This window comes from Theropithecus gelada, chromosome 6 (assembly GCF_003255815.1).
Source record: "Theropithecus gelada isolate Dixy chromosome 6, Tgel_1.0, whole genome shotgun sequence".
Lineage (NCBI taxonomy): Eukaryota > Metazoa > Chordata > Mammalia > Primates > Cercopithecidae > Theropithecus > Theropithecus gelada.
The window spans coordinates 36,613,357-36,639,508 of record NC_037673.1 but is presented as its reverse complement, the minus strand read 5'-3'; the positions used below and the strand labels follow the sequence as shown (position 1 = coordinate 36,639,508).

The 26,152-nt window shown below is 33.9% G+C and overlaps 1 protein-coding gene across 2 annotated transcripts in view; it reads right to left on the bottom strand.

Annotated features, from left to right (window-relative positions):
* Positions 1-26,152, bottom strand: part of NIPBL (NIPBL, cohesin loading factor) — a 194,717-nt gene that overhangs the window by 46,024 nt on the left and 122,541 nt on the right. For both annotated transcript variants that reach the window (XM_025387913.1, XM_025387914.1), the window contains 17 exons: positions 23,678-23,860; positions 18,598-18,795; positions 18,276-18,347; positions 18,086-18,175; positions 16,582-16,685; positions 16,004-16,090; positions 12,745-12,976; positions 11,860-12,011; positions 11,251-11,331; positions 10,616-10,716; positions 9,154-9,292; positions 6,756-6,838; positions 5,339-5,471; positions 4,339-4,482; positions 2,110-2,199; positions 846-1,060; positions 643-745 (listed from right to left, as the gene is read on the bottom strand). In XM_025387913.1, coding sequence (XP_025243698.1) covers positions 643-745; positions 846-1,060; positions 2,110-2,199; positions 4,339-4,482; positions 5,339-5,471; positions 6,756-6,838; positions 9,154-9,292; positions 10,616-10,716; positions 11,251-11,331; positions 11,860-12,011; positions 12,745-12,976; positions 16,004-16,090; positions 16,582-16,685; positions 18,086-18,175; positions 18,276-18,347; positions 18,598-18,795; positions 23,678-23,860 — 2,207 coding nt within the window. The remainder of the gene's footprint in view (positions 1-642; positions 746-845; positions 1,061-2,109; positions 2,200-4,338; positions 4,483-5,338; positions 5,472-6,755; positions 6,839-9,153; positions 9,293-10,615; positions 10,717-11,250; positions 11,332-11,859; positions 12,012-12,744; positions 12,977-16,003; positions 16,091-16,581; positions 16,686-18,085; positions 18,176-18,275; positions 18,348-18,597; positions 18,796-23,677; positions 23,861-26,152) is intronic.

Here is a 26,152-nt window from a genome sequence, read left to right as displayed (position 1 = left end):
TCTTGATCTCCTGATCTCATGATCTGCATGCCTTGGCTTCCCAAAGTGCTGGGATTTAGTTAAATGTTTTTATAATGTCACTTACTCTACTGACACCATATGTGTGTGCATTCATACAAATATATATGTATCAGTTTATTTGTAAAACAAGAATATGTAAAAGGGATGTAGAACAAGGACTTTTTTTTTGAGATGGAGTTTCCCTCTTGTTGCCTAGGTTTCCCTCTTGTTGCCTAGGTTGGAGCGCAATGGCATGATCTCGGCTCACTGCAACTTCCACCTTCCAGGGTCAAGCGATTCTCCAGCCTCAGCCTCCTGAGTAGCTGGGATTACAGATGCGTGCCACCACGCCCAGTTAATTTTTGTATTTTTAGTAGAGACGGGGTTTCATCATGTTTGTCAGGTTGGTCTCGAACTCCTGACCTCAGGTTATCCACCTGCCTTGGCTTCCCAAAGTGTTGGGATTACAGGCCTGAGCCACTGCACCTGGTTGGACATTTTAATACAAAACCTTAAAACAAACACTACATCTGTGATCTTTTGAGTACTGTACTCAACAATGAATGACATTATATACTACTCACAAGCATCCAGAATCAGAAAAATCAACATCACTGTATAAGGAATTCTTGTCCAGTTTACCTGTGTCAAATAAATATCAAAGCTCTGGGCAAACGGCCTCATGGAGGCCAAGTATCGAACAATCAAGCAAGCATCATCGTAGTCCACAGTATCAGAGTTCATCCTGCAACAAAAAGTCATTAAAAATTTATTTTTCTTTTTTGTAACTTAGGTATCTAGATATCAAGGAGATAAATGTAAACTGTTTTCTCCTTGGATCTTACTTTAATGTGCTAAACTGAGAAGGTGTGGTTTTGATAATGCTTCTAAGAAACTTTTTTCGGTTTTCAGCTCGATGCATAATTTGGCCAGTTGTCTCAATTTCCTTTGCATGATGTGTTCCTTCAGATGATTCTTCATCTTTTTGTGATTTCATTGCTTTTTCTGTTTCCAGAGTCGTGTCTCGAAACCACTGGGCTATATAAAATTTACGAGAAAACTGGAAAGAAATTAGACAGACTTGAGCTTGATGAAATTAGCAACAAGATTTCCAAGTTAAGTAATAAAGTTGGAGTGCTCACATTACAGGAATACAAATATTAAAGTTTACTTTATAACAACTCCCATGTGATAAAAACAGATTTTAAGAAAGCCAGAAAATTTAGAATATCCTAAATGTTAGAAAACTTATTATTTTACTATGTTCCAATACTTAATGATGTCAAGATAAGTTGAAAAACACAAGTGTATTAAATATAGAATACTATTATCAACTACTTAATCAAGGACAATATCATGACAAAATTAGATGATGGGTCAACTAGGAAAGTTTATATCAACTGGATAAAATGCTGAAGGTAGAAGAATTCATCTGTTTTCAAACGTTAGTTCTCCAAGAAACACACAAGACAACTGTCACTGAAATAGTTTAACACTGAGACACACCTGTAAATCTGTTCATTTGAATACAAACTGAAAACCTGCAGTATTTGGCTGAATAGCTTAGTGGTATCCCATTTCTTTCAATTACATATCCCATCAGTTAAAAAATAAAATCAAATACCTCTATGTATAATGTTCTCAAATAACAGTTTATAAATTTTGTACATGAACCTCTTATACTAACATTTTGGTTATATTATGTAACATACATGAAATAAAAGTAAAATTATATTTAAAAAATATATATATAAAAATCCAATAGTTTATTTTTACAGGCTTATAGATCATCTCATGTACCACTTGGCCCATAATTACTCTGAGAACCAATGACCTAGCCTAGTCTCAAAGATCACTTATGGAGAGACTTCCAAATATTTCTCTTGTCACACAATTTTAGGACAGTACAGTATCCTTAACCAGAATTCCATATAAGACAAATCAACCCAAAGCATTCTTTTCTGTTTAGATTATGAAGTATCCCTTTGTTTTGAAGATAAATATTCCAAACAACTTAAGTTTTCCTCTTCATCATCCTACCTCCCAATTTTCTTAAACCCAATTTAAATAAACATTTAATATCTCCAAAAAAGGGGAAAACAATCCTACCACTAGTGAAGGATCAGTCTCAGTGTTTTCATCCAAGTAATCAAGCAAGGCTTTTTGTAATTGTTGGATTTCATCTTCCCCTCCTGAAACCTATAGAATAAACCAAATAAGAACAAAAAAAGGTATTACTGGTGTGCTTTTATAAATCATCTAATTGTAAACACAAATCTCAGGGAAAAACTGATATTAAAAATGAAAATACAACCACAGTTAACTAAAAGGAAACAGAAAAATAGTATTTCTGAAAAATATTATATATTGGTAGCTGAAGTTTGCCTTTTTTGTTTTACTTTTTTTGAGATGGAGTTTCACTCTGTTGCCCAGGCTGGAGTCCAGTGGCACTATCTTGGCTCACTGCAACCTCTGCCTCCTGGGTTAATACAATTCTCCTGCCTCAGACTCCCTAGTAGCTGTGACTACAGGCATGGTCCACAATGACTGGCTAATTTTTGTATTTTTAGTAGAAACAGGGTTTCACCATGTTGACCAAGCTGGTCTTGAACTCCTGATCTCAAATAATCCACCCTCCTGAGATTATAGGTTTAAGCCACTGCACCCAGTCTTTATTTTTATGAACTACATGTCATTTTTTTAAAAAAAGAGCTCATAGGTAGTTGACATAAAAATGATCAGAAAAATGTGTTAAATCTTCAGAGGTAGGAAGAATTTGCTTTTGGAAATACGCGTTGAGAGTCATGAAAATTTACAAATGATCCTTCCCCTTGAGTTGCACAATGTATAATCAGTATAGCCATACATGGCAATAAGAGGTTCCAGGCCCACTTTAAGAAATACAGTAAGTCATCCAGTAACTAGATCTTCGTTTCTACATTACAATTCACCAATAAAAGGAACCAAGATTCCTAGGAGAAACAGCTGATCCCAGTGCTAGGGTAGGGAAGGTAAAAGATCTGCCTGAAACACCTTTTTGTTCTAGAAAGCAAGCCCTCAAATTATGATGGGAACATATCAAAAGGACATAAAAGCCAGCTTCAAAGGGTTCTCATTGATCAAATCTAGGATGATTTGAGCATTAAAATAATGACAGCAACAAATTATAATTTACCAGAGTAGGTACTGTAGTATTATATTAGATGTTAATATTATATTAATGATAATTTTTTGCTTTTGATAATTGTACTATAGATATTTAAGTGAGAGCTCTTGTTTGCAGAAATATACACTAAGCAGTGGCTCCCAAGCTTCAGCATTCACTCATTAGAATCACCTGGAGGGCTTGTTAAACCAAGAGTTTTTGATTCAGTAGGTCCAGGGAGGGTCCTAAGAATTTGTATTTTTGTTAGAAATGTACTTGTTAGTTCCCAGGTGATTTTAATATTGGTGCTACTTGTCAAGGGGATCACACTTTGAAAATCACTGCATTAGAGAATTCAGGGGTAAAGAGGGAATCACGTCTGCAACTTCAAGTGGTTCAAAACAAAATTTTAAATAAATGCATATACAGACACACATACATCTATATTTTGAAAGATGATAAAGCAAATTTTGTAAATTGTCAATAATTGAGGAATTTGCAAGAAGTTTTTACGGGAGTTCTTTGTAGTATTCCTACAATTTTTCTCTAAGGTTGAAATTATTTCAAAACATGAACTATAGCAAAAAAAAATTAGAGGCATTTCTACCAACATGGATATGATTATGAGCATAAAAAAAGACTAGAAAAAAATGAAAACAGAAGTTGTATACAGTAGGATTAGAAATCATTTCCTCACCAGTTTTCTCACGTAACTTTATTACTACCACCTTATCCACATTAAAAAAAAAAAAAAGCAATAAAACACTTTTTTCCCCCATATGAAAACTCTCTAATAAAGTATAAAAAAGCTCTCCTCGCACCTCCTTGGTATGAGAAGATACATAACATTCAAAAGTACAAAACGATCTTATTGGGTATGCTAAATCACCATTCAGTAAATTAAAAACTTAAATAAAATTTATGTTAAATCAAATATAAAACACCATTATACATTATTAAGAGTACTTCACAAAAAGAAAGTAAATGATTTATATGAACCATTCAGAAGTCCCTGTTAGACTAAACAATTCGTTCTCGGGTCTTAAAATTTCTCACTGGGGCTTTGAAAAGTCCACTTTTAGAAGTAAAAATATTACTTTGAATCCACAAAATGAAATGCAAAAGTAATGGAAGGACATCCAAAGAAAACAACTATTATTTATTCCCACAATTTTAATCCTGTATCTTAGTACCTGTTTTAAAATGCGTTCTATAGATCCTTGATCCATTTTGCTTGTAACAGCATCTTTCCTCAGCCGTGCAGCAACGGTTCCAAGGTAATCAAGAGATGCCACTCTTAAAGCCATCTCTGTTGACTTGTTACTGAACTGATGAACCTAAATATCAAAATAGTTTTTGATTTAATAATTTATAACAATATATTTTAAATAGCAATTTATCATATAAATTCCCAATCTAAATTGTATAATTTAAAATTTAAACTTTTTTTTTCCCCTGTGATACTGTCCCATAAAGTCATTTTTGCCTTTTGATTTTCTGGAATCTGAACATTTTCATGTGACTAAAAAAATTACAGATTAAACTTCCTTAAGAACAACATAACTCTTTAAATATGTAGGCTCAACTGTATATTTGCACAAAATGTGGTATTACTGAATACAAATTTCTAAGGGTGGAATTCTGATGCCTATAAAAAGTTATTATAGTTTCAGAATAGTATTAACATATTTTCCCATCCACAAAAGGTCCCAGAAGCTTTGTAACAATGTGTATTGTGCAAGTTCAAATGTAGTTTAAAAATAAAGAGAGTCACAGTATTTCTTTGCATTTACCTACTGCATTACATGAGGATTACAAAATGCCATGTATTTGTATAAATACTCTTAAAGATGATAAGGAGTCTACATTAATCATTTTCATGCTTTGAAATGAGTAACTTATGACTCACTGTTGAGATACTTTTAACAATATAACATTCCCCCCCACAAAAAAAATTGTTAAAGCACTGTTTTCTTATCTTATGTAATGAAATGAAAGCACCAAACTTCACAACATTTGAAAATTTTCTACAAGGTACTGACAATATTGTGTACAGTTATGCACATGCAAAAAGAGATGCAATGTTCATATTTCCTTACACATTTTTAAAGAATTCATCATCTGTGAATCAGAGTACATCCTCATTATGTTGTCTTCTAGTAATCTAATAATCTTTAAATGCTATACTCTTACCAACAGTCTCCCTAACAAACTAAGGAGTAGTTCAGCAGCTGGCCATTCAGGCTTATTGACTGTTGAAAGAAGGTCTTGAACAAAATTTTCAAACAGTGGTCTGTAATCTTCTTCACCTTGCTTACTACCACATCTGTTCAAAAACAATGAAAAGGATGTCAATTTAGGTGACAACATGTCAGTCATCTGTCTACCAACGTGACTGAAATTGTTAGCTAAGTTTTCTTTTCTCTATGTTTAGTAACAAGATATATAAAAGTACATTAAATAAAATATGGCTTTAAATGAGTCTATTTCACAAACTCCACTTTCTCCTTAATTAAAGGGAATTCATTAACCAAAACTAATATTACTTTCTCGCAAGTGAAACACATTTTAAAAAAAATGACCACTGTTTTTCTATGTACAAGATTACCACAAATTCTTCTTTTTTTTTTTTTTGAGATGGAGTCTCGCTCTCACCCAAGCTGGAGTGTAGTGGCGTGATCTCGGCTTACAGCCACCCTCCATCTTCCAGGTTCCAGTGATTCTCCTGCCTCAGCCTCCCAAGTAGCTGGGACTACAGGTGTGCACCACCATGTCTCGCTAATTTTTAAATTTTTTGTATTTTTAGTAGAGATGGGGTTTCACCATGTTGGTCAGGCTGGTCTCGAACTCCTGACCTTGTAATCCGCCTGCCTCGGCCTCCCAAAGTGCTGGGATTACAGGCGTGAGCCACAGCACCCGGCCAAGATCACCATAAATTCTTATGGAGGCTAGGCTGGGTGCAGTGGCTCACGCCTGTAATCCCAGCACTTTGGGAGGTCAGGGCGGGTGGATCACCAGAGGTCGGGAGTTTGAGACCAGCCTGACCAACGTGGGGAAACCCCGTCTCTACAAAAAATACAAAAATTAGCGGGGCATGGTGGTGCATGCCTGTAATCCCACCTACTTGGAAGGTTGGGCAGGAGAATCGCTTGAACCTGGAAGGTGGAGGTTGAGATGAGCCGAGATCGCACCATTGCACACCAGCCTGGGCACCAAGAGCGAAACTCCGTCTCATTAAAAGAAAAAAAAAAATAATTCTGATGGAGGCTAAATAACATCTCTTCACAAACTTTCCTATTCAGGTACCATAGGAAAATTCTCCAAAATTTACTGAAGACAAATTACAGAATTTTAATCTAGTACTTTAATTTCTGGAGTCCAACAGATAAGCAAATTCACAAAATTTTAGATTTTTTCCCCCCGTAGTCCCATACCAATTTCAGATTTTTAATACTCCAATTGCCTCATTTTAAAGATGAAGAAACCAAGGGTCAGGAAGATGTATTCAAGGTTCAGATTATGGCAGGAAATTGGATTCAACTTTTTTTAAAAAACGAACTATTCTCTACACTGTGGAAAGAAAAACCAGATTTATATTAATGTTACTCACTTTTTAAGGAAGATGGAGAGGAAGTTTTGGGCTGTTCGCATAGCTGTTTCATAAGAGTTGGTAATGACAACATCCTGGTCAACCTAGAATTAAAAAAGATGAGTTTATAAAGATACAATAATCAATAAGTTAGCCCTGTTGCTATTGTCATGTTACTACTGAAGAGGGGTAATACATTTAAATACTAAAATGCTTAAAATATTCTATTATATATAAAGACAGAAGCCAAAATTAGCACACTAAGCATATTTTAAAACTTGATAGAAACAAATAAAAATACAGATAGAGTGTTATTAAAATATGTAACAGTAACAAATGCGGTTAACAAATTTAATATCAATAGTTGTTTCTGGTCAGAACAGAAAGAAATGGATTGAAAATACAAAAAGAATTTAGAAAACATATATCAACCTCAAAGTTTAAGAAACACATAATCCATACAATCAAAAAAAAAAAATTCAACGCCTTCATCAGAAATTTAAAGATTAGGATATAAACAGTCAGTTCATAGTTATAAAAATCCAACAGACAAATAACTACAGGAAAAGGGGCTCAAGCTCACTAATAGCCAGGAAAATGCAAAATAACATGAGTATTTCTCAACGACCATAATTTTAAGTAAGAAGTAGCGCTATAAACTGAAACAACCCTTTAGTAAGCAAATTGACAACTTCCAGTAAAGTTAATGCATGTATACTATCTTAATTCTACTTCTAAGTATATCTAGAGAAACTTTTGCTCTAAGTTGTGATTCTATGATATGGTGTTTTTAATTCAAGTAAAAAAACAATCTAGTATGAGTTGTATATATTAAAAGTGATGCTGAGTGAAAAAAATTAGCTGTAAATATGTCATCACTGTCCTTTACGTAAATTTTAAAAATGAAATACTTGTATATCGAATTTACATAAAAATAATTAAAAGAAAGAAACAAACATATTCATCATACTTGTCACCACTGGTTAGGAAAGGAAGACTAGAGACAAACAATGGGATTGGGATAGGAGAAATAAAGAGGATCTGAACTTTTCAGGTAATATTTGACTTTCTTTCGTTCATTCATTTTTAGACAGGGTCTCATTCTGTCACCTAGGCCGGAGTGCAGTGGCACAATCTTGGCTCACTGAGTCTCGATCTCTCAAGGCTCGATCGACCCTCCCGTTTCAGCCTCCTGAGTAGCTGGGATGACAGGCGTATACCACCACGACCAGCTAATTTGTGTATTTTTTGTAGAGACAGGGTTCTGTCATGTTGCCCAAGCTGGTCTTGAACTCCTGGCCTCAAGCAATCTGCCCGCCCTGACCTCGCAAAGTGCTGGGATTATGGGCATGAGCCAAAGTGCCTGTCCAGTTATTAATAATTATTATATATTTATCATTATTCCCCAAAAGATACACACATATGCTTGGCTCTAACAGTAGATAAACAAAATTATTTGTTTCTCTTAAACTTTTGTTGAGGTAAAAGTATACACTTGGAAAAATTCTAAACATCTCCAAAAGCTATAAAACCAAAAGCAAATCTTCAGCATGAGCTACCTATTAGGGAGGGAATAAACTCATTTTCCACATGAATTTAATGTTATTATAATCCTATGTTATGCATTTATATACGGGTTCAGTATCCCTAATCTGAAAATCTGAAATGCAAAATGCCCTAATGAATATTTCCTTTGAGTATCATTTTGGTACTCAAAAAGTTTCAGATTTTGGAGCATTTCCGATTCCAGATTTTTGGATCAGGGATACTCAACATGCACATATATTACATAGTGTCTTATTCAGTTTCACATTTAATATCTCACTGACCCTTACAACCTGGTATAGTAGTTTTGATAAGTATTATCACCCCCATTTTACAGCTGAAGAATGAACTCAGAAAGATTAAAATGATTTATATGTTTTCTGACTGGTAGATAGACCCAGAACTCAACTCTTCCAACACCACGTCTAGTGCTCTAAAAGAACCTTAAAGCCCAGCCATGAACCTCTACTTAAGAACACCAGTTTTGGCCAGGTACGGTGGCTCACGCCTCTAACCCCAGTACTTTGGGAGGCTGAGGAGGGTGGACCACAAGGTCAGGAGTTCGAGACCAGCCTGACCAACATGGTGAAACCCTGTCTCTACTAAAAATACAAAAATTAGCTGGGCGTGGTGGTGTGTGCCTGTAATTCCAGCTACTCAGGAGGCTGGGGCAGGAGAATAGCTTGAACCTGGGAGGCAGAAGTTGCAGTGAGCTGAGATCGTGCCACTGCACTCCAGCCTAGGTGACAGAGCAGGACTCCATCTCAAAAAGACAGAAGGAAAAAAAAAAGAATTTCCATTTTATGAGAATGACAGAGAATACAGATGTTTCCTTCAATAACGTACAGTTGTAAACCTTTAATAGATTCCTTACTTTTTTATTTGAATCTTCTTCTGCATTAGAGTCCTTCTCTGATGATGGTAAGTGTACCACACACTGAATAAGTTGTAAAACCAGTGCTGTAACCATCTGAATATACATAGGTTCTCCATCCATATCACTACTGTTTAACCTTTAATGAAGAAAAAAAACTTGTATGGAGTATCAAGATACTCTCATTTAGATGTCATCTATTGTCTGAAAGTTTCACGATACTTTGTTTGCCAATATTTCTAGGCATGATTTTAGCGTTTATAATAGTGTTCTTATGTGTAATTATTTGTCATAAGTTAGCAAAAACATCAAGTAAATGCCTAGGCATGCTCAGATAATTAAAACAGTCAAAGGAAAAATACAGTATTAACAAAAACTTCTATGCTTTACCTACACTGCAGATAAAAATTCAAAATAAAATACTAAACATTTCTCAAAATGATTTCGAAAATGATAAAAGTCTTCAAAGTTTCCAAATGCCCATATATTTTGCTACTCATCTGTTGAATCTGTTATTCATTTGGTATTAAAATCTGCTACAGCTTTTGATCATCTGTGCTAGTGTTAGTAGTATAGATTATAAAAAATCAATGTCCACATCTTTTGTTCTACAGATATTGTAAAAATCTAAGCATTCTTTTATATGTTGATAGTTTTTCTTCAGGTTTAACAGACAATAAATGTTTATCAGTATACAATTAGTCCAAAAAACGATTAAGATAAAATAATTATTTTAGAGAAGAAGTCTTCAAAGCAATCTTAAAAATAATCCTATATGCCACGTCAACACTTTTAATCACTCAGGAATATTAAGATAATTCTGGTGATTATCTATGATGGCAAAGACAATAATGCTGACCATAGCAGTGGATAACATTCCTTATTAACATTCTGCTTAGTGATTAAAGAGCATTTAATCCCCATGATTATTCTCCATACTGCCATTAGAGTAATCTTTGTTTTTTTTTGAGAAAAAAATCTTATAAAATCCTCTTTGAACTGATCTGATTCTTTTGAGCCATATTTGCAATAGCACTGACTTGTGGTTTGTAGTAAGGAATGATTTTGCTCTCCAGTGCCTGGAGATAATTTTGGTTGCCACAAGTGGAAGGAGGAAGGGTGTCTATTGGCATCTAATGGGTAGAGATCAGGGACGCTGCTAAGCATCCTATATTGCACTAGACAGCTAAGAATAACAAAATGTTATATGGCCTAAAATGTTAACAGTGCCAATTATGAAAGACCCTTCCACAGATCTTTTACCTTTGAGAATCAGTGAACTTTTCTAAGCCCCCTAAATATGCCATGTTCACACATCTAAGCTATTCTTCATGTTGTTCTGATGTAATTGCCTAGTTTTTAATTATTAAAGTATAAATCAGACAGAATGAAGAATAAATGTACGACAGTTCAATATAATGGGGGTTCTTCATTATACTTGACCTCTGTTGTAATTAATTACCTGAAGTTCCTTAAACTCCTCTTGCTGGTTGGTAATCTTGCAAGTGAAGTAAAAATTTCTTCCAAAATTAACTGCCTATGCTTTTCATATCTTGAGAATACCTGTTTAGTAATCATAAGATTCCAAGTTAAACTTATAATTAATAGAAAACAAACCAAAAAATAATATCATGCGGTTAAAAAAATTACCTGCCATTTAGAATGAAAATGTTTTCAGTATCTAAGGTAAGTTGCTCAATTTTCCTATCATTAATTATAACATTCTTATAGAAGTCAAAGAGTACACTAGTTTCATTTAAAGGACTATGATATCTTAGCTATAGACATACAAGATTTAAATGATTTTAAACAATTCTAACTTTATTATAAATATCAAGGAATTATTAGCTGAAATATTTGCAAATATTTAGAAGCGTTCTAAATGTGACAGAAACAGAATAACTCAAAAAATTAACAAAACAGAAAAATAAATCCTCAATTCATAAAGTCTACTAAGACTTAGTAAAACAGTCCTTAGATTGAAATGAATGATACTGAAAACCAGGTATCATCATTACTTTTTGGAAGTTTGGATTAAATGACATCAATATTGTTTTATTTGTGGGGTAACTAAAAATACAAATTGATTATACTTACTGCAGTGACTAACTTAATGGCACACAACTGTAGTTCACTGACATTTTCCACAAAAAATGGTGTTATTCCCATAGATGAAACCTGTTTAAAAGAGTAAGTAGTATACAACATTAGTTGATTTCAGTAACATTCTATCTTACTTAATTCCAGTACATTCATAAGCTTACTGGAAAACACTAAGAAGGCATTTTTTCTTCCCGCCACTGAATCAGCATCTATTCTTTTCTCTGTTCCTCTTCATCCTCAAAGCACATTAGCACATACAGCAGGTACATTGTTTCATAGCTATCAGTACTCTAATCTCTACTTTTTGAGTTTATAAATGTCACAGGAATATAAAGAAATAACAAACATTTAATATCTGCATGAAAATATAACCTATCTTTCAAAGAATTTAGAGTCTGGAATTTACACTACATTTATCTGTCTCCTGATAAAATGTCTTTTTATAACTCCTGAAGTTTTATTTCTTCAATTTAGATATAACATACTCTTAATAGGAAAAATTACTGATAATATAGTGCTGGTCTTATTATTGAGTGTGCTAGGTTATACTGGACTCAATCATTTAGTTTAGAAATATACGAAATGCTTACCAAAAAAACTTACCTGAAGAATTGTTGTGTCTGTAAGAAGTTGTATCTCTAGCAATTCTGATAAGCTGCTAACAATGTCACAGACTTTGTTATAAAGCATTACTATTACTCTCTGCTTATGGGTAGAACATTTAGCCCGTTTTGCTTTTGAACTTAATAAGCCTCCTAAAATGAAACAAATTCAAGACAAGGAAAACATCAAGTTTTAATAATTTTTAATAAACAGTACTCAAACTGTTTTTGAATTAAGAGAACACAATTTTTAAACTACATAAAAACAGAATCTGGAAGATAAAGCTTTTTATTTATTAAAATAGAAAATTACTCTCTAGAGATATTCTATTAGAAACATTCTTGCAACAGATAATCTTCAGGGGCTATTAAATCCTTGTATCTAAAATATTATTTTATCTTGATTTCTACTTTTCTCCATTGGAGCAGGATAGTAAGATTATATTTCCCTTTAAATTAATTTTCAATTATACAACAAATTATCAAGTTCATTATTCAGGAACCCAAGTTTGACCTTACTCCCTTCAAATGTATACATTTCATTGTTAATTTATAAAGGTTAAGAACAAAAGGAATATTTATCTTGAATCAATCCATTTTGTAGACAACTGCTTTTCTGGGTAAATTAGGGGGAAATGATAAATGAAACCAGAAGGCAGCATTTTCTGAGATTTTCCCTGACAAGTAGAAATAACTTCTATTATATATAAGTAGTTCCTAAAGAAATTATGATTGAACAAGTACTATATTCTAGTCAAATCCATAATCAAAATCAGTGTTTATTACAACTTATATGATTCAAAAATTTTGGTGCCATTTTAAGTCCTATTTTGACTCATCTAACATGGCAAAAATTTACAATAATTTTGATATTATACGAACTAACCTCCATGAGGATCTAATCTGTAAACAGGATCATACTGAGGATAAAGTGTATTCTGCAAATGAAATTTAGTGTACTGTATAACTCTTTCAATTACATCCTCAATGTACACAGCTTTTGGCATGTTAGGGGATGTCATAATGTTGATAGTTGTAAGACAAGCATCTGCTGATTTTGTAACTCTCTCCATAATAAGGTCTCTCCATAACCTTTCTTCTTCTTCAGTATCGTTATTCTGTAAAACAGTACATTGTTAATGAAATGGAAATAAACACATTTATAGGTTTAAAATATACATTAAAATTATGATTTATTTGATTTTCACTGGTGGAAAACAGTGTTATGATGTGTGTTAATTCTTTAAAGAATATCCAGAATGAGGTACAAATATCGATACTACTTTGAGCACGATTTGTGTTTCAATGTTTTCAAACTTTATATACTCTACCTCATTTCACCACTAGATGACACCCTACTGACAAAGTTATAATTATCTTTATCCTTTGTGTGCTTTATCTATCTATCACTTTAACTGTATATAAATTAATTTTGAGTTTTGGGTATAAACATTATGATAGTTTAAAAACTTTATAAATTCTGCTTGCTGCTGTGATAACAAAGCAAAAGTTAATGACAAAGGGTAAAGCCTTACTTAGTACTAAAATGTTACTGACAATCATTCCTAACACCTGCTTTTCAACAACACTGCTTCTGAAACTGAGATTAAAAAGTAGTAATATGCAGACTAATGAAGACATTTTTTAAAACAGATAATTTAAGAACTGAGAGAAGACCTTATTTTAATCTACACATCAGTAACTTGACATTGCAGTTAGGAGTAATCTCACTGTTAAAGTAAAAATCCTTCCATCACATCTTTAGTTATGAAATATAAACTATATTATAGGACTACTTCCAAATATATCCTATTCAAAGCTTATACACTGGAAAAATGAACAAAAACACAATATATAATATGTAAAGCAGACAGGGCTTTCTGTTCAGTAATGCCTAAAAACTCACAAAGGAAAGATAAAATAGCTTGTCTTTGATGCAGACATTGCTGTTTGTTTGGAAGAATCAGTTAAGGAGGTTCATGATTCATGCCAAACGTTAAGGCTATCTACAAAATATTAAATACTGTTACAGTTTTTTAGGAATGAAAGTAATTTCCTTAAGACTGAGTCAGCCAGCTCTCCAGAACTCTAGATTTCTGATGATGATTACCACAATTTCTTGGTGAAGTATCTAAGTAACTTGTAGACTAACAATGGAGTAGATTGTTACTTTAGGTTTCTCTAAGCCCTTTGTTTCTATGATGCAAAAAGTAGTTTAAAGAGAGGGCACTTTAAAATATAAATATACTTAATAATCCAGAAAACTACCATCTGAGATTATTTTTCTACATATTTTATTCCAGGAGTGTCCAATCTTTTGGCTTCCCTGGGCTACACTGGAAGAACTGTCTTGGGCTACATATAAAATACACTAACAATTACGATAGCTGATGAGCTTAAAAAGAAATTGCAAAAAATCCTCATAATGTTTCAAGAAAGTTTACAAATTTGTGTTGGGCTGCATTCAAATCTGTCCTGGGCCACATGGGCCAGTGGGCCACAGGTTGGACAAGCTTGTTTTATTCCATGGAGATAGATTTCCTAGCAATCCTGTGGTTTTTGCAAACACCAAGAGCATTTCCCTCATAAGACAAAATGAAATCTAGTGTTTGTATTAAATATATATACTACATATGTATATATGAGAAGCATATATATCAAAAGTGTTCAAAATGGTTATTGCTAGATTAGAATATAGCTTTTTTGGTGCTTTTTGTTTTGGAAATTTTCTGCAATAAATATGTTACTTTTATAATCAGGCCTTTAAAAATAAAGAAAATTTGGCCAGGTGTAGTGCCTCACATCTGTGGTCCCAGAGCTTTGGGAGGACAAGGCAGGAGGATCGTTTGAAGCCAGCAGTTTGGGACTAGTCTGAGCAACAGAGTGAGACCTTGCCTCTACAAAATATTTTAAATAATTAGCCAGGCATTGTGGTGCATGCCTGTAGTCCTAGTAGCTTGGGAGGCTGAGGTGGAAGGATCACCTGAGCCCAGTAGTTCGAGACTACAATGAACTATGACTGCAGCATGGCACTCCAGCCCAGGAGTCAAAGCAAGACCCTGGCTCTATTAGGAACAAAAAAAAAAAAGAAAAAAGAAAATTTATCAACTCAGAACTTATTAAATGCCTATAAGCATTAGTGTTTGCATTCATTAATGTCAGAGATATCAAGATCAATTTGAATGCACATATAATTTACAGTCCACTACAATGCTAGGAAGGCAAATCCCAGGAAATTTACTTCACTCAATAAACCATTGCAACCATGTTGCTACTGCTTTTGATATAAACATATTAAAATATAGTAACAGCGGCAGTTAACATTTACTGAGAAGTTAAAGTATGCCAGACACTGTTATAAGTACTTTACATGAATTAATTCTTTAATCCTTTTAACAACCCTTTGAGGTAGGTATAAAAATGGTATATAAGGAGTAATGCATATTAATTAAAAATTAGTATACATTCAGAAATCATGATAAAGTTTCTAACTATATTATTTCTTCAGGAAAGGTCAACAAAAAGAATTACTACCTATCATCTCATAAATCAAAAACAAAATTTAAACATTCATACAATTACATAAGGAAGAGCATAAACTAAAGAACGGTCCCTGAAACTGACAAAAATTTTCATGTCTTTACTGTTCTTTATGGCAAAGCTGTGAATTGACAATGTGTAACGTTAATTCTGAATTACTAAAAGTTTTATTAGCAATGCTAATGAATGTAACTAGTAATTCATGGTAACATGTTCAAATTAACGAAATGTGAAATTTCCCCTGCACATGAAAGTCATTTGTGAAAAAATTCACATTAGTCCCTCCCTAATGCACAGAAGATAGATTCCAAGACCTCGAGTGCATGCCTAAAACTACGGATAGTATCAAACCCGATATACACTATGTTTTTTCCTATACATACATACCTAAGATAAAATTTAATTTATAAATTAAGCATGGGAAGAGATTGACATTAATAAAAAATAGAACAATAGACTGTAATAAAAATCATTCACCTACTTTCAGCTCACAGTTGACTGTAGGTAACTGAGACCATGAAAAATGAAACAATAGAGAGGTGGGGGACTACTATAGATCTTAATAACAATAAGGGTAAAATTAACAGTATGGATCTTAAACTTACATGATTTAACAAAGTAGAAAGCTTTGACCCATCCTGAATATTCTTCTCCAAGATATTTAGGACTTTCACAGTTTTGTCAGTTGAAAGCTAAAATAGCAACATAAATTCTTTTATCAATCACTGGTAAAAGTTATATACTATTTAAGAAACAATCTGTACAATTATTCCCTTTGAGCTATGGAGGAAATAGCATTGTTACCCTCTTAAAGAGTAAGAAAACTTTCCCACTTAGAACTTCTACTCACGACCCTAAATGACTAAAGCAAATGTCAAAGAAAAATGTAATGTATTTCTGCATTTAAATAATCTAAATATTTGAGAAAACGAAAAAAAAAAAACTCCGAAAAAATTAAAGTCCATGCCCTCTTTCAATGCAGGAATATGATTCTCTTTAGAATAATTTGTAGAATACTTCTTTTATTCTTTTGTAAAAAACAAAAAAATTCATTTAGACTCTCAGAGGTCAATGAGTTTTCTTTTTACTATTTACATAAATTTTATAATTTACCCTGAAAACCTTAAATTAATTTCAAATATTTCTATGAGGTAAATTTATACATTTTATTTTGGTGAGATACCTTATCCATTATACCCATTGCTTTTATTTTAGCGGATTCACTGCCAAGTTCATTAAGCTGATGTTTTCCTAACAGCAGTTCCTGAGGAATTTCATCATCATCACCTGCAAAATCAAGCCAAATAAACACAAACTTTAGGTAAACGAAATAGCTCCAAATGTCAAGCTTAACTTTCTAATAAAATTTTTAGACACACAAACTAAACAAATAACAACTTAAGAGGCCTCTATATATAAACCTCAAGTAAACCCGAAATGAAAAAGGACAGAAATTGAAGTCAGATTTATGACAAAAATGGGAACATGAGATAGGTATCTTATCTTTACTACTTTAGATACACTCTTGACTCTTTTCAACCACACACTCTGCCTCAGGACGTTGACCTGATCGGACTACATCAAGAGTCTCCCATGCCCTCTGGCTTTTGTTTGGGTTTGGCCAGTAGGGTGCCCTGTTAGAAGATTAAAGAGTGTAAGGTCAAGTATTTCTATCTCTTACTCTTTGCTTACAAGGTCTCCTCAGGCTGGCTCTGTCCCCTGACCAAAAGGTATTGCTTCTTTCAAGGCAGCCTACTCTACAACTTTTTTTCTTGCAGAATGAGTTCTGGTGACTTTTCTGTAGCCTCACTCTTTTGGTTTAAGACTGTTAACCTTGGGTTCTGGTACTATTTTGCCTCCATCTTTTTAACTGGTCTCTTTGTAAATAACTCCTCCTCATATTATCCTAATTTGAGAGTGCCCTTTGTCCTTTTGGGACCCTAAATGATACAGAAGACAATTTCTCAGCATAGAATTGCAAAGTTTTAAAAAAGATGAAACTGACACTCTAAATAATCAGCAAACAAAATGATAGGCAAGTAATTCTCACAAAACAAATAACTTATTTTACCAGCTGAAGGTGGCATAAGATTGTTAAGAATAGCTCTATACATTGTAAGCAGTGTTTTTATAAACATATTTTAATATTTATAGATGTAATCTTTATGTCATTGTAAAAGTAATATATGAATATAACATTAATCCTACTGTATTCTAATTGGTTTACTATTTTGGTTTCCATATTAGAATCTGTATTCCCTAAAGCCAGGTGTTCGGGTTTTACTTATTTTTGCATCTCTAGCACTTAACATACTACTGGCATACAGTAAGTATTCAATAAATATTGGTTATTAGAATAAATGAACAGAAGAATAGATGCTTATTTCTGCATATTTGCTCCTATCAGTACCTTCATTATCCAGGGTCTATTCAAGCCTCCTCACCTGCATAAAGACTTTCTTAATTATTCTAACTTATTCAGGATTCTTTAGATACTATTCAGACTTGATTAATTTATACTTGAGATTTGTACTAAAGTTTTTAATTTCTTGGTAACAGACTAGATTTGACTTCACAACTAGATTTCGTTTCTTGATAGCACGGAGCATGCCTCTGTATCCTCTGGAGTAACTGACAGAAAGTTAGACACTTAGAGTATGGGTAAATGTATTTTAAGTTGATTTTACCAAATGCAGTAAAATCCATATCTTCCAAATTATCCAAAATATTCTCTATCGAGGCTGTGAATCTCTTAAAAGTTGAAGAGTCCATCATTTCTGCAAGAGAGAAAAATACATTCATTATTCTCACATTCCAAGTAGACATGTGAAGCTGAAGAATATGAATAAAAACAAATTAAATAAACTAAAGTGTTACCTTCAGGTGTTAGTTTTGGTTCATATGCTTTCCTTTTCTTCTGTTTTTCTTTTTTCTTCATTTTCCTAGCAACTAAAATGAACAAAAAGAAGTACTGAAATGCAGGAATGACAACTTAAAATAATTCCATTTTTGTTTCTAGTTTTTTTCCTGAATGTTAAAGACTTAAACAATAATCACTGCTCATAGAAACTAAGTATTTTTGTCTTAATTGAAAATTAGTTGTTAATTAACTCATAAAAAGATAGAAAATATTCTTCAAAGTTAAAGCCCTAAATTTAAATTGGTTTATGTAAGAAATCCGTTGACACTGATGAATTACCCTCACTAAGGCTGGGAGGAGGAGAATAATCTTCCATGTCAGAATCTGATGGACTTCGGTTTCGATAACGACCACCACCTGAACTCCTTCTTCCTTCATGAGAGTGGCCACTTCTCCTATGATCCCCAGAGCTTCTTCTGTCACGCTCTTCATATTCCCAAGCTTTATCATCATCTTTTTTATGTCGTTTCCTAGAGGCTAGAAGCAAATCCCCATGACAAATAATTTACCTCATTTAAAAAGATGATTAAAACTTGTACTTTACAAATGAACCACATGGGGAAAAAAATCTTCATTCCATAGGGTCTAGGAAATTCAGAGTGATTTTGTCTACCCAGAAGTTTAAGTTATGATATAGAAAGAGTATCACTAATTTTAGCACAATCTACCCAGATTTTAAGATCTTTACACGAACTCAGTATTTATTCCTAATAAATACAGATAGAAAGGTTCTTAAAATTAAACTATGGTGTTCATTTCAATGACATTTATTCAGCAAGTCAGTAAGGGTTATACCTAAACTTCAAGTTTAATTGAGGCTGTAAAACAAACTATGTTTAGGAATTGGATGAAAAACAGAACCACCTTAAAGCACGTAGATTACTGATGGGGAGCAGGGTTTGGAGAAGTCAAATTTGAGAAAGTGTTACAGAATATAGGTAACCATGTACGCCATCAATTAATAGCTAAGTTAAACCCACAACTCAGTGATAAATTCCATAAGCCCTGGAGACCTAACATGACAAGCCTACAGAGATAGAATAAACCTGTACAGTTGTAAATACTCACATAATGAATTCAGTTCTCCAACAAAAGGCTTGCTTAAACCCAAGAAAAGTTTCTAAGCTTATGTATGCTTCATAAGCATGATTATATATGTTACCTTCAATCTTTTCCCCATCATTTTAGCATTCTGCTAAAATCACCCGTACTGACAGGAGCCTTTAGGTAGACCTGGCAAACAGATTTCATCTGACACATCAACTCTCATCAACTGGCAATAGCTGCCTAGAATATTATGTTGAAAATAACTCTGAGCTCTGAGAAAGCATCATAGTTCAGCAAGAAAGACTGATTAGAAATGTCTGCAGTAAGAGCTGGGGGGCACTATAAGTGACAAATATTTACCATGTCTGTTCTAGGATGTAGTAGGTACCACCAAGTTAAAACCAGCGTAGAGAAGTGATGTGTCCTACCTTGAGATCATATACTGGTTGTTGTTGTGACCACTTGCTGCTGACAATGATAAAACTTTCCAGTCTGTTATCTGACTAGCAACTGCTCTTTTCTGAATCCCTAACTATGATAAATACACAAATACTTAAGACAAATGTTTTGCTTAAGTCCCCTACTTGGCTTAGATGTAAGGATGCCAACCTCTGGCCCAGGTGCTCTATGCTTGTGCCAGTGTCTTCATGTGTGGGTAATAAATGTCTACACTCTGGCTAATCTTATTCTTAAATGCTACCCTATCTATTCCTGTTCAAGAATCTAGTTTGGTTTCTGGTTCTGGACTCTTCTAGCCAATCTAGGGACAACATGGCAGGAAAAGGTCATTATGTTTCCTCTTCTTTATGGTCACAGGCTTGGAGAGCAAAAAGGTTCATATAAACCACAAATGTAAATGGATATAAATATCTGGGATTTTCTTCATAATTAGGTATGAATTTGGTTATGAGGTATGTGAAGAGTGATAGGACTGTTCCTCTTTTATGATTACAGCATGCTCTAGTATATTCCTTTAGTGACAACTTGTTTCATACACTAATATAAGTAGGCTGTGTGTATGTATTTGTGAGAGAGAAACATGTCATTTCTTTTTTTTTTTTTTTTTTTTTTTGAGACGGAGTCTCGCTTTGTCGCCCAGGCTGGAGTGCAATGGCGCGATCTCGGCTCACTGCAAGCTCCGCCTCCCGGGTTCACGCCATTCTCCCGCCTCAGCCTCCGAGTAGCTGGGACTACAGGCGCCCGCCACCACGCCCGGCTAGTTTTTTGTATTTTTAGTAGAGACGGGGTTTCACCATGTTAGCCAGGATGGTCTCGATCTCCTGACCTCGTGATCCACCCGCCTCGGCCTCCCAAAGTGCTGGGATTACAGGCTTGAGCCACCGCGCCCGGCCGAAACATGTCATTTCTATATAGAATTCCTCAGATTTTTTTTCACAAGTACTGAAATGCCTAAATTTCAGTACTTAGGGATGGCAACTAATAAGCAAACTACTTCAGAAAGCACTATTTTCTCACAGAGGCAGAGAAGAGGTCTTGCTATGTTGCTCAGGCTGGTCTCAAACAATCCTCCCACCTCGGCCTCCCAAAGTGTTGGGATCACAGGCATGAGTTACCGCACCAGAAATTAGTATTTTACAACCTCAAATATGACCTGCTTTAGTCTTTGTACATTTTAATTAATTTCATAAATCCATTTCAAGCATTCAATCCTATGAGTAGAAAATGCTTGAAAAATCTTGTAGTGGTTTGTAATTACATAGAATATGCTGTATTGGTGGTAACTATCCACAGATCTTGTAAATCTTTATTTCACATTCATCAAATTTTAGACAATTTAGATAAAAATGGGGTGACATTAAAAAAAAAAAAACAACTTCCATAACACATTGTGTTATAATGAGGTTATCAGGATACCAACTCATTGTGGCTAGTTTATTCTTTCTCCATTTCTCTCATTACCTTGGAATAAGCAGGGGAGGGGAAAGGACTCAAAAGAGAGGTATGTAAAATATGATTTGGGTGTTCTCTCTCCTCTCTTTCCAAATTTCACCTATGTACCTCTTGAGTTTCTTACATCGCCCCTCTCTCCATTTCCCCCAGGTACCCAGTGACCTTATATTTGTGCTATGGCCATCCAAATCTGTGTAGCCCAACTTTCAAAGTTATCCTTCAACATTTTCCCCTAACCTTCAACAAAACTATTTCCTTGGTTTTAGATTTTGAGAAACCAATTTGATTAAACTGTTAAGTTTCAAAAAGTCTCTCTCTCTCTTTCTCGAAGCAGCATAATGCTTGCAACTTAATGTTCTCATAATAGTTTCACATTTTGTATTGTGCTATATTTTCACTACACTGTTTCTGTTGTGGTATAACAATTGGTTGTTTATGTGAACAACCATTTGGACTTCTTTCACCACTCAAATCAGTGGCTCCAGTGTCCACTTTTCTATAGTTACTCGTATAGAAATAAGTGAAGAAAAACAGGAAGCTACGCTTGACATCTCTTTAAAAATCTAGAGAAACTTTCCTTTCTTCTAGCAGTGGGTGAAGCTCAGGTTCTTTAAAATAAATATTACCTTTCAATATAGTTGGGCATAGATATAACAGGATCCATGGCTTTACAACGAAGTACATGCCTCCATAAGACGAGACAAAAGCTTTCATGATAGAAAGCAAGGGGAAATGAATGGTGGCTGCATTGGTGACAAACATGAGGGATGTGTGGCTCTACTCTCCACTATTTTATATTTCATGGAGATTTCTGATTATGTTATCCTTTCCACTTAACTGTGAGACAGCTTCAGAAATCTTTGCAATTGAGTAATGGAGGCAGCCACTATCCGTCAACTGGATTTGAAATGTTATTTGAAATCAAACTGGAATTCAGGGACTCCTCCTTCTTGGCTATTCTAGGTATGGGTGATATGTTTATTAGAGGGAAAGAGGCAGAGTGGTAAGGCATGTATATTAAAGGGAGTGAGTTCCTGGGCCCCATGTTTCTTTTATCTTCTCACCTTCCAGAGCTAACCACATCCCCATATGACCAAAATGTCTGATCGTAATAAAAAAAATTAACTTTAGCCATTTTAATATACTGTGTGTCAATACATTTCATAATACAAATTATAACAATTATACATGATTAAATGTTGATTAAGTTTGCTGTATATTTTATTTCACTTTTAAAACCTTTTTCAGATTTGTTCAGTATCATAGTCTACTGCTCATAGCTCAAGAGCTCACAATTAAAAAAAAATCAGTAAATTAACATTAAAAACTTTGGAGGAGGTGAAGGGCTTCCATCAGCAATATACATTTTAAAATGGCGGCATGCATCTGTCCTTCCTGCCCTTGCTTGTCACACCTCAATCTATGGACACTAGGTGGAAAAGGTAGAACACTGGTGGTCTTCCCACTTCTTTTGGTCATTATGACTAAGTCAGTTGGCACACAAGTGAAGATCTCCCATAGTCTGTTTCCACTGAATGCCGTTTAAGTCAAACAAGGTTGCTGACCCCTCTTGGCTAGGCTCAATTCTCTTGCTCCAGAAGAAGGAAGATAGGGATAAAAGAGAAGAACTTTTTCAGTGGACCAGTAGGAAGACAGGCGAGGTATAGCAAGTCTAGTGCAAAGACAGGTGATCACAGTGTTGTAGAGAGGTAGCTGTGTAGTGAAGAAGCCAGCTCTGGAAAACAGTGAAACAAGGGAGGAATTCCAGGACACAGCTGGGCAAAAAGGAGAAGCCAGGTCCAAACCACAGAGATAATCTGCAATGTGGCTAATCCATTCATAATTTAGTGATAGTATGGTTTTAAATATTTCTTCATCTGGCTATCTCCTACGTGTCCTTCAAGACTCAACTCAAGTGTCACCTCTTCCAGTAAGCATTCCCTGAGCCCCCACTCTGATTTTGATGCCAATCCAATGTGTTCCCATAGCACCCTGGATTAACTGTTATCACTGTACTTTTATCAGCATACTGCAATTATTTATTTACATATTTCCCCCATTAGACTGAAGGCTCTTTGAAGACAGGGGCCATATCTTATTTGTATTTTTACTCTCAGTGTCTAGCATATAATAGGAGCTCAATATATGTTTGCTGAATGCATACAGACACATACCTACCTGTGTTTTAAACTTAATTGTAGCTCATTTAATATTTTTTCTTGGTGCCAACTGATCTCATCTTTCACGCATTTTTAAAGTGTAGAGAAAAAAACTTACTATACTGCGTTATTAAGAATTAAGGTGACTGTGCTCTTGCTAAACCCCCAAATTATAAATGAGAAAAACACATCAACCTGCTTTTAAACTCTAAAATAGTAACAAAGAGTTCTGTGATACTTACATTCAAAAGCTTCATCACTATCATTATCTTCATCTGAACTGATTTCAGCATATTTTGGCTTTTCATTAACTGTGCTACGCTTGCGTTTGTTCATTTTCACACGTTCACAAAGTGGCATGGTGGACTCAATTTCTGCCAGGAGTTCAGGGGGTAATTCTTTTAACACTGATTGATCTATACTACCTATTAATGAAAGGTAAACAAAAAAAAAAAAAATGTAAATCTGAAGATAAAAGGAAAATTTTAACTAAATTAGCACAATAAAAATATTAGTATTTATGTTTTCTAAGTCACCTGTTTATTTTAATAGAACACAACTATAATACTCTTAACCCTAAAGTGACAATATAGTTAATATATATGTATGTGTACATATATACATATAATTATGTAACAACTTTAAAAACATGACACCACCATAAAAACGAAGGGTAATTATATAATAAATTTTTGATATAATGCCTTCAATTTGTCTGCATTGACTTAAAACTTTCTGAAACTAGAGATTCACTGACATTTGCAAACGGATTTGCGGTAAGAGGTACACTTCACATTCTTGGTAATACATACATTTTGTTTTCTGTAGGTCTGCAGTAGTTTGAATCTAATGTTACCCCTCAATACAAGTGAGAAGTGCTGGAAGACACTTACCACTCCTCCTCCTTTTCTATGATCTTGGCAGTTGTGTATGGTGGCTGAGAGAAGAGCTTTACATATGCTTTTACCTATCACTGTCTATTTGAAGGCATGGTAATGCCTTTAGCATTATGGAGAACTTCTTCAAACAGACAAATCAATATATACAATTTAACTGAAGACAAGAGAAACATGTAACATAGGATAAATAGATGACAAATATTTTAAAATATAAATGTCTGTAACTGAAAAGTACATTTCAAGTACTTTTAGAAAATTCAAGTTCATATCTTCCCACGAAAGAGTCAAGACAATAAAAAATAAGACAATAAGAGCCATTATACTACTTAATCCTACACACATACACACAAACACACACAAATAGTTCTTACGAAGAAATAAACTGTGACTATCTTCCTGACAGTTTAAAAAATAAAGTAGAAGTAGAAAAAGCTACTTATTCAGGATTATTTGTCCTTAATGATTACTAAAGATGGCAATTTTAGCTTCCTTTACTTACTTTGAGTGGAAGTATAAAAAGAAAAATCTTACCTGATGAATTTTATGAATTGGGAGCAAAGAGTACCTTTGTGGTTTACAGCAGGAAATATTAGTAACTTACAATCAACATTAATACTATCCTTTATAACATGCAAATGATAATAGCGCTTATGTAAAGAATAAAAATTAATTATGACAGAAAAGTAAATAGCTATCAAGAAGATTAAGACAATACAATCAAATAACTCAAGATGGAGATATAAAACATTAATCTTAATGGAAGAATAACCTTTTAATTCTTTCAAAACTTTTATTCAGTATCACAAAGGAGTTATTTCAGTAACTTTCAGGCTTCTGTTCTTCTAAGGACATGCGCAGCAATAATTTTACCCAACGAACATGCAATACTCATGACTGGTAATATCCCAGACTTCAATTGCTAAGAATTCTAACTAATGTTGAGTTTAACTTCTGTGTCATTTTGAAATCAGGTAATATTTCTCTGTATTGGCTTTCTTAATTTAACTAGTTAAGTTTTATCAGTGAGGGTCATTTTTTTTTTTTTTTTAGAATACTGGTAGAAGTAAAAGAAGTCAACTTTAGCTTTGCATTGCGTATCTTCAGCCCCAAACTGAACACATTTTGCAACTCATTTAAAAGTCTTTGAATGAATATCTCTACTTCAGTATGTGTCTTTTTGATGGAACATCATGTTTTAGAGTATACATCTTCCCTTTTCCACATGACCTACATAATATTAAGTACATATATGGATGGTCAATAGATGCTTCTTGATTGCCTAACTCTGTGGTTCACAATTTCTCATGTTCACTTACAGATATACTTGGCTGGATAGTTCCTGAGTTGCTATATTTGAGAGACAAATGAGTACATTTCCAAAATTTTTAAGAATAGAATTTTTTTTTTTGCAGTATTTGAAACATTATGATCTTTATGGTTTTATAAATACAGATAACCCAAAGTATTTGGCCTTTCATCCATCACGGAATTTTTTTTTTTTTTTAAAGCAAATGTTACCTAAGTGATTGTTCTGCTTAGATTAAGTTCACGTCACAGACATACTGACTTGCTACTAATAAACCAGAATATTTTCCTGCAGATAAACACACAATAATCAAAGGTTAAAATATGTACTAGTTCTTGTGCTCTCTCTGCAATGGATTATTATGTTCCCAGAGCAAGGACTCTGCTCTTTTTCTTTTTTAAAAAATTCCTCACAATAGCCAAACACAGACAACCTGTGCCTTATATTCGATAAAGCAAGTATCAACATTTATTAACAGTAGTTTACCCTTTCTTATTCCTTACATTAACGAG